Genomic DNA, 9,167 nt, shown 5'->3' with positions numbered 1-9,167 from the left:
GCGCGGAGCGGCGGGAGCGGAGCGGGGCCGCCGCGGCGCCGCCAAGACACGGCGGTGGATTTTCCCCGGGAGCCAAAGCGGGCGGCGGCGGCGCAAAATGGCTCCGGTGCGGCTCTGCCGCCGCCTCCCGGCGCCCCGGGACCCCCGGCGGGGGGAGCGGGGGCAGCCGCGCGTGGGGCCGGGGAGATGCTGCCGGAGCGGGCACTGCTGGGATGAGCGGTACCCACCCGTGGGCATCCCCTGGGGCACCCTGCGGAACCAGACTGCCACAGAAACAACGGGTACCCACCCGTGGGCATCCCCTGAGGCACCCTGCGGAACCAGACTGCCACAGAGACAAGGGGTACCCACCCGTGGGCATCCCCTGAGGCACCCTGAGAGCCGGACTGGCACAGAGACAAGGGGTACCCACCCGTGGGCATCCCCTGGGGCACCCTGCGGAGCCGGACTGGCACAGAGACAAGGGGTACCCACCCGTGGTCATCCCCTGGGGCACCCTGCAGAGCTGGACTGGCACAGAGACAAGGGGTACCCACCCGTGGGCATCCCCTGGGACACCCTGCAGAGCCGGACTGCCACAGAAACAAGGGGTACCCACCCGTGGGAAACCCCTCAGGGTCACCGCAGGGAGCCGAGGGCACTCCAGGACTGTCACCCACGCCTGTCCACGGGAACACTGCCTGCCAGGGAGGGGACGGAGTGCAGAGACAGTCCCGGGGTACTGAGATAGCCCTGGGCTGTCAGAACAGCCCCGGGGTGCCAGGACAGCCCCGGGGTGCCAGGACAGCCCCGGGGTGCCAGGACAGCCCCGGGGTGCCAGGACAGCCACAGGGTGCCAGGACAGCCCCGGGGTGCCAGGACAGCCCCGGGCAGGGTGCAGCCCCAGAGGCTCAGCCTTACCCCAGCAGACCCAGGGCCACCGCTGCCGCCTGCCCGCTGAGCCACTCACACCACACCCTGTAATTTGATCGTAATTATAATAATAATAATTACAGCGTGCGCGGGCTGGAAGTGCAGGAACAATAACCTGGGTAACGCCCTGCACAGTGGCGGGAGCAGCGTGGTGGCACATGCCCCATCCTGGTGCCGAGCTGAGCCCAGAACACCCCACCAGGCCCTGCCCAGTGCGTGGGGGGGACATGGCCCAAACAAGTGCCCTCCGTGTGTTTCTAAGCAGTCGTGTCCATGTCCCGGTGCTGTGGTTCCAGTGCCCAGGCTTTGCCACTGAACAGGACACCCTGGCAGAGCCAGAGCCAGAGCTGGGGCTGCCCCACTCCTGTATGCAGAGAGACCCCCAAAAGTCCTGGTGCCCCCAGGAAGAGATGTCCAGTCCCAGACCCCAGCAGGCCCTGCAGCATCCTGCATTGCTGACACGGCTGCTGCTGCTGCATGCGGGGAGCAGAGCTCTGCCCCCTCCTCCAGCAGTTATATAAAAGGATTAAAATTTAATATGAACTTCAAAAGGGGAAGAACTGGGTGGTCGAAGGCAGCTGGCCTGGGGCCGGGTGTGGAGCAGAGGCACCTTGGGACATGTCCCAGCTCTGCTGAGCAGCAGCACTGCGGCACATGGAGACTTCATCCAGCCCCATCCATGGGGGCAAAGTGTCCAGGCACCATGGGCAGCACGGGCATCCCATGAACCTGAACTGGCTTCACCGAGCCATGGTCTCCCTGGGTCACAGTGGTGCACAGTTTCCACGGCACATGGAGACCTCATTCCCTGGGGTCTGGCCTTATCCTGCACCTTCACCTCTCTGCTGGCATCCGGGCATCCCTTACAGTCCACAGCATCACCCACCCATCCTGGTGCCCACTGCCACCCTGCCCATGCCATGCCAGCAGTCCCCCAGGCATCACATCTCCTTCTGCCTGGAGTCTTAATTTCCTGCCGTGCACCAGTGTGCTGGAGAGCAGCCCTGTGCTGGGGGGGAAGACCCCCATGTGGGGGGCAGCTGATGCCCCCCTGCCCCCCAGCATGCCCAGAACCCGCGTGGCTGCACAGCAGCCGCTCTGCTCGGTGCAGCGCTGGCAGCAGGAACGAGCCAGGGCTGGGAAAACACCCTTCGCATCTTCCGCCCACACAGCCGCTCCGCCGCCCCCGCCGCAACGGGGCTCTCGGGGCTCTCGGGGTTCTCGGGGCTCTCGGGGCTCACGGGGCGGGGGCGGCAGCTGCGGGCTGGGGGCTGCGGCCAGCACGGGGCAGGGGGCACGGGGCAGGGGGCAGGGGGGCACGGGATGGGGCAGGGGATGGGGCAGGGAACCGGGCAGGGGTGTGGGGTCAGCAGCCCCCGGTGCAAGAGCCGCCCTGGGACAGGGTCCTGCCTCAGGAGGGGGGTCAGGGCTGGAGGGGACGGGGCTGCCCCATATCCAACCCTCCCCGAGGGGCAGAGATGTCTCGGTGAGGGGCACAGGCACCCGGCAGCGAAGAAGCCTTTGGTTCATTCGTTTTTAATCCTGGCCAAGAGCAGGAGGGGCGCAGGCATGAATGAGGCTTAGGGACGTTGTAGGACAGGACTGGCCCCCTCAGCAGCCCAGCTCATGCCATGGGGGTCTTTGGTCATGCGTGTCCCTGCAGGATGGAGACCTCCGGGAGATGACAGCAACCGCCGAGCATCCCTCGCCATTCTGCCTTCCCACACCCCACTGTGGCTCAGCTCCCATTGCTGGGTGAGTCCCTCTCCCAGTGCCAGGGACTCTCTCCCAGTGCCAGGGACTCTCTCCCAGTTCCAGGGACTCTCTCCCAGTGCCAGGGACTCTCTCCCAGCGCCAGGGACTCTCTCCCAGTGCCAGTGCCCTCCCGGTGCCTGCAATGCGTGGGGCAGGATCTCTGCTTGATTCCCACTGCGGGCGCGTGGGAATGCACAGAGAGCAGAGCGGGGTGGGAGGAGGGGAGTGCACGAAGCCAGAGCTCCCCCCACGCTGCTCCCGATCCCTCACCTGGCAACAGGGACACGTCCCACGGGCACTGTGGCACCGGGGCAGGCGGGGGCAGGACCCTGGTGCCCGCCCCGCTAGGAGGAGGTGAAGGAGGATGCTCGGGCAGCAGGAGCTGGCCCGGGAGGGGCTGGTGGGAAGCACCGGCCGATCTTGCGCAGGGTCCGCTGCAGGTCAGCGCGGAAACGCCGGATGGAGAAACAGTAGATGACGGGGTCCAGGCAGCTGTTGAGGCTGAGCAGGGCCACACTCAGCGTGTGCAGCACATCCAGGGTGTCAGGGGACCCGCAGAGCGGTGCAGCGGGCCGGCTGCCCACCCACGGGGCCAGTGTCAGGTGGTAGGGGGCCACGCAGGCCACAAAGACCAGCAGCATCCCCAGCACCATGGCACGGGCCTGCTGCCGGTGGGAGCCCGGCGAGGCCGCGGCGGGCACCGAGAGCGCCCGGGCGATGGAGGCGTAGGTGCCCAGCACCACCAGGAAGGCGGCGGAGAAGAAACCCACCATGGCGTAGGCGTAACCCCGCTGCCGCCCGTGCTGCTCGAAGCAGGCGGTGGTCCCGGCGCGGGTGGCGAAGGTCTGGCGGGTGGCCAGGGTGGGCACGGCACAGCCCAGCCCCAGCAGCCAGGCCAGGGCACAGGCCAGCGCGGCGCTGCGGGGCCCGGTCAGCGGCAGCGGCCGCCGCGCCGCCCGCACCGCGCAGAACCGGTTGAAGCTGATGAGAGCCATGAAGGTGATGGCGCTGTAGGTCGCCAGGTAGTAGGCGGCCCCTGCCAGGCGACAGGCGGCCTCCGAGAGTAGCCAGTCCCCTCCAGCCAGGTAGTAGTGGATCCAGAGGGGAAGGGTGAGGTTGAAGAGGATGTCAGCCAGCGTGAGGTTGATGAGGTAGATGCGGATGGCCTTCCTCACCTTGCCACTCTGCAGGAAGACCAGCAGTGCCACCAGGTTGCCCGGCAGCCCCACACAGAGCACCAGGCAGTAGGTGATGGGTACCAGCACAAACTGCACCGGGTTGTTGGGCACGCACTCGCCGGGGTGTGCCACGAGCAGCGGTCCCGGCACCGAGCCGTTCATCCCGGGCTCCTGCAAAGGTGGGGAACAGGCAGTGACACAACCCTTGGGGACAGGGGAGGGATGTTGACCCAGACAGGACAACCTCTCTGGCTGGCACCTGCAGTGGAAGCAGAGCCCTGTGGGGATGCCATCATCTGTTGGAAGGGCTCAGCTCACACAGGAGAGGAGGAGACCCCAACTCTGTCCCTCACACCACAAGGGAGCCTAGAGGCCGCTGTTAACTGCCCAGCCAGAGTTCGCAGGGAGTGGCAGGGACAGCTGCAGCACAGCCAAGGGACAGAGCTGCAGCCAGAGCCACCCGAAGGTGCCACGCTGGCTCCAGTCGGCAGCTGCGGGGCTTAACACCTCCCACACAGCACGTGCCTGTGGGGCCACCCACCCCAGCCCCCTCCCAGCACCCCAAATTCCCCATGGAGCCAGGCATGAGGAAGTCACTGTCTGGCTCAGCGAGCTCCAGAGTGGAGAAACCCAGGTATGGACAGGGGGTACAAACACAGGGCCAGCATCCCCCCACGCCCCCCAGTCCTGCACAGAGGGGTTTGCCTCTGCCCCTGGCCATGGAAAAGCATGCTGTGCTGCAGAGGCTGTATCCAGGGCTGCAGTTACTTCACCTCCCATCACTGCCTGCCCACACCTCGCCAACGAAGGCACTGAGTCACCAGCTGGTGTTTTCCAGCACGGCAGGGCTGGATTCGGCACATGCAGCACCCAGTCCTGGGTTCAGGCACAGAGAGCAGGAGCTGCTGAGCCTGGGGACCTCCTTTAGACCCCAAAGGAACATCTGGATCCCTCAGTGGTCCCCTTTTCCTCCTCCTTCCCCATCACAGGCACAGTGAATGCTCCATCTCACCACACCACGACTGTTGCTTACCTTGTCGGGTCAGGCAGGAGCGGCTCTGTCCCCTCCGGCTGCTTCTCACTCCGATCCAGCCAGGCTGAGGACAGCTTTAAGTGCTGGGGGGGGGCAGGGGCTGCCTGATCCCCACCCACCATCCCAAGCCCCCTGTTAGTTCCTCTGGGACAGCAGCTGGAGTGGGGAGAGCACCTGTGTGTGTATGTAATGGGGAATTCCCTGCTGGAGCCACCCTAAAATCCCCTGCGCCGGCTGACGGGGCTGGGGGCATGTGGGAGTGGCCAGGACTGGCCTGGCTGACCCCCTCCCTGTGCCCCCAGCCACATCTAATACCATTTCCCAGGGCCCTTCTCCCACCCACGCCTGGATGAAAGCAGCAGAGGGTCAAGTTTCTGCACCCAGCAGCTGGGGAGCAGAGGGATGCCCCAAAGGGATCAAAGCAGGAATCTGCCTCCTCCTGGCTCTTTGTGCTTTTGTTGGCTTCAAAGCTGGTTTTAAGGGGAGCACCCTACAGGCCCCCTCCCCAAGATCTGTGAGCATCTGACTCGCTGCTTTGTGTGGCCAATTTGTGTGTGTTCTTTGGGACACCAAAGATGTCACCCTGAGGTGACACTCGAGGTCCCACCAGGGGTACAGACAGGGGTGTCTTACACCCCTTGCTCTTCCCAACAGCCAGACTCCCCACACAGCCAGCCCAGCCCCCTTGCTGGGAGACACTCCAGGTGAACTGTGGTTCGTCCCAAGCGTGCTGTGCCCATTGGGGTGGCAGAGGCTGGCTCCCCGTGGGAGCAAGATCCACAAAAAGCACATCCTGCCTGGGCACTCACTCCTGTTGCTCCCTGGGTGTACAGCAAGGGGCCTCCTGGCACATTGGTGGGTGGATGTGGGTGGTTGAGGGATCCCACCCCAGATGGGCTCTCCCCACTGTCCATCTGCCTCTGTGCCAGCTCCTGCACTATCTCCCACACGTCCCCAGGCCTTGTGTCTAGGCACTGTCCCCACGGACTGGGTCCTCCAGCCCCAGGACATCCCCTTAACTCCCAAGGCTCACCATAGGGGGAAGGCAGAAATAAACAGAGAGGCAAAATGTGAAAAACAAGAGGTTTTATTCCAAAATTTGAAAGCCCCCAAGACAGCAGAGCCAGCCCCTGCTTAGTGTGGCCAAACACTGGAAAGAGCCGGACACTTTGTGCCAGTTCAGCAGCGGAGCTGCCAGAGCAGTGCCACAGCAGCGTCACAGCGGTGCCACGGCCACCAAACCACAGCCCAGGTCCCACAGTGAGGGGACAACCAGCACCAGAATCACTGGCAGAGGCAGGAGAGGACACACTGTGTCTCATCAGCAAGCTACCCTGCAGGATGTGACGTTGTCCCTGAAAATTGCACGAAGGCGTTGCTCCCCAGCGGCTGGGCCGTCTGTCCTTCCCGCCTCTCGTCACTCGAACTTGGGCCGGGGGGCAGCTGGATACCCGCGGATGTTGAGCAGCAGGAGGAGGCCGAGGGAGAGGGTGGCCGGGGCACACATGGCCAGCGGCTCCTGCAGCGCCAGCAGCGTGTAGATGGCACCTGGGCATGGAGCAGAGCATAACAATGGGGGTCTCTGCACAAGGGTGTCCCAAGACCCCACGATGGGCAGCGGGTGCCCACTGGCTCTCACCGATCATGATGACGCTGAGGATGAAGTTGCTGATCTCTTGCAGCAGCTGGGGTCCAAATGCCAGCAGCAGCCCGGCCATCACCTCCACCCAGCCCACGGCTGCCAGGTACCTGCCCGGCTCTGGCACAAAGCCCAGGTCCTTCAGGGGAAACACCTTGGCGAACCGCACGAACTCTGATGCCTGGGAAGGGTGGGAGAGGGGTGAGGCAGCGCTGAGATTGGGGCTGGGGAGATACAGCCCTTCAGTGTGTCTGCTCTGCCCTGCCCTGTCTTCCAAGGGGATCAGCTCTGCATCCGAAATAACTCAACCACACACCCTAAGGGGGTCAGCCCGGCGCTTCATTGGACTCTGGCTGATTCACAACGAAGGGCTCAACCTTGTACCCAAAACGCTCCACCCCGAACCCCTGTAGTCCTGCTCAGTCTCACCCAAGGCTCAGCTCCACACTATAAAAGGGGCATCCCTACACATTTCCCCTGGAGCTCAGCCCCGCACCCCAACCTGTTCCTTTCCTTTCCCCTGGAGTTCATCCCTGCACCCCAACCTGTTCCGTTCCTTTTCCTTTCCCCTGGAGCTCATCTCTGCACCCCAACCTGTTCCTTTCCTTTCCCCCAGAGCCCAGCCCTGCACCCCAACCTGTTCCTTTCCCCTGGAGTTCATCCCTGCACCCCAACCTGTTCCTTTCCTTTCCCCCAGAGCCCAGCCCTGCACCCAAAGCGCTCTTTGGTCCTTGCACAGCCCCGATCCTGCTCACTCCCCCGGGCTCACCATGTGCCGGTGCAGGTCGGCAGAGAGCCAGTCCGAGACCTTCAGGACGCCCGTGAGGAAGAAGAAGAGCCCAAGCAGGACACGGAGGGCGGTGAAGGCCGCCGCCATGGCGGGACGGGCGGGCACAGGGGCGGAGCGGGGCGGAGTGGCCCGGCCCCGTTCCCAGCCCGGCCCCGTTCCCAGCCCGGCCCCGTTCCCAGCCCGGCTCCGTTCCCAGCCCGGCTCCGTTCCCGGCCCAGCCCCGCTCCCAACCCGGTCCCGTTCCTAACCCGATCCCGTTCCCGGCCCGGCCCCGTTCCCAACCCGGCTCCGTTCCCGGCCCGGCCCCGTTCCCAACCCGGCCCCGTTCCCAACCCGGCCCCGCTCCCGGCCCGGCCCCGCTCCCGGCCCGGCCCCGCTCCTAACCCGACCCCGTTCCCAACCCGACCCCGTTCCCAACCCGACCCCGTTCCCAACCCGTTCCCGGCCCGGCCCCGTTCCCAACCCGACCCCGCTCCCGGCTCCGTTCCCAACCCGGCTCCGTTCCCAACCCAGCTCCGTTCCCAACCCGACCCCGTTCCTAACCCGGCCCCGCTCCCAACCCGACCCCGCTCCCAGCCCGGTCCCGTTCCCGGCCCCGTTCCAACCCGGCCCCGTTCCCAGCCCGCCCCCGTTGCCGCCGCAGCCCCGCAGGTTCAGGGAGCGCCTCGGGTGCTGCCGGGGCAGGGGGTGCTCAGCTGTGCAGTGTCACCCCCAGGCTGTGACACGTCCCCGCCAGCCAGCAGCACAATCCTCCCACCGAAACACAGCTGGAGGAAAAAAGGAACCCCCCCACCCCACAACAAACCCCACAGCTGGGGGTGCTGCGATCCACGGCAGCAGCGGCTGGCTTGGGGTGCGAGGAGCGGTGGCAGGCAGGGCACAGGCAGTGCCAGGCACAGCTCCGGGAGCAGGCAGGAGCCGGGCGGGGATGCCCCGGCCCCAGGGCGGCCACTTTGCGGGGACGGAGGCGGCGGCCGCGCTGCCCCGGGCTCCGCGTCACCGCCCGCGCTGCTCCGGCACCGGCCGAGCCCCGCAGGAACGGCAGCCCGGGATTGCCGAGAGCCAGGCCCAGGGAAGCCGAGGGCGCTGACGTTTGTGTAATTCAAGCGGAAATATTTTTTTAATGCAAATAAATCATGAGAGCTCGAAGCGTTTTCCAAGCACGGCCAGCCTGGACCTGCTCCGGCCCCAGCTCGGCCACCGCGCTGCAGGGGCTGCCACATGCACTGCTGGACAGGGGCCAGCGGCAGTGACACTATTTTTACCCCTGCCACCACATGATTCTTCAGCTGCTCAACCTGATTTGGAGCTGGGGATGGAACACCATGCACTGACAGCAACAGGCCAGGGCAGGCACCACGCCTTCACGGCTTGCAAAGCTCCTTGGTTAGAAATGAATTAAAAAATAAACATCAAAACCTGAAAAAATGAGTGCAGCAGCTCGGTGCACATGCAGGGCTATGGCACCAGGGTAGCAGTCACTGTTCCCAGGATATAGTTCAAGCGTATCTGCTCTCAGCCTCTGATCACTAATTGATTACAGAAGCTACTTAATGAACTGTTTGGTAGAACAAGGTGTCACCTCACCAGAGGACACCCCAGGTGACAGTAACAGCCAACAGCAGCATCAGGGAAAACCCATCCCTACAGGACACAGGCTGCAGTTTGCTCACAGCAGGAGCTGGAGATGCAGTTCCCCACATGGAATGCTGCAACACTTTCTCACAGGAAGCAGCCAGTGCTGCAACAGTGGAAATGAGGACAAGTTACTGGAAAATAACAGAATCTGAAGAAAAGACTGCACAAGCTGCAGTAGCTGTGGAGATAAGGACATCGAACCCCAGTCCCTGCAGGGCAGCT

At 64.6% G+C, this 9,167-nt stretch overlaps 2 protein-coding genes across 2 annotated transcripts; both read right to left on the bottom strand.

Moving 5' to 3' along the window:
* Positions 1-2,447: 2,447 nt before the first annotated feature.
* On the bottom strand, positions 2,448-4,084 carry LOC105758803 (platelet-activating factor receptor-like). Its single transcript, XM_030290427.3, has one exon. The coding sequence runs from the start codon at positions 4,005-4,007 to the stop codon at positions 3,012-3,014; it is 996 nt and encodes a 331-aa protein (XP_030146287.2). The 5' UTR covers positions 4,008-4,084; the 3' UTR covers positions 2,448-3,011.
* Positions 4,085-5,947: 1,863 nt separating this feature from the next.
* On the bottom strand, positions 5,948-7,456 carry TMEM35B (transmembrane protein 35B). The gene is made up of 3 exons (XM_030290428.4): positions 7,287-7,456; positions 6,518-6,698; positions 5,948-6,426 (listed from the first exon to the last, which is right to left on the bottom strand). Exons 1-3 carry the CDS (start codon positions 7,392-7,394, stop codon positions 6,296-6,298), a joined length of 420 nt encoding a protein of 139 aa, XP_030146288.2. The 5' UTR covers positions 7,395-7,456; the 3' UTR covers positions 5,948-6,295.
* Between the last annotated feature and the right edge of the window lie 1,711 nt (positions 7,457-9,167).

The sequence above is a fragment of the Taeniopygia guttata genome, chromosome 23, assembly GCF_048771995.1.
Source record: "Taeniopygia guttata chromosome 23, bTaeGut7.mat, whole genome shotgun sequence".
In the NCBI taxonomy this organism is placed as follows: Eukaryota; Metazoa; Chordata; class Aves; order Passeriformes; family Estrildidae; genus Taeniopygia; species Taeniopygia guttata.
This window is presented reverse-complemented; position numbering and strand designations above follow the sequence as displayed.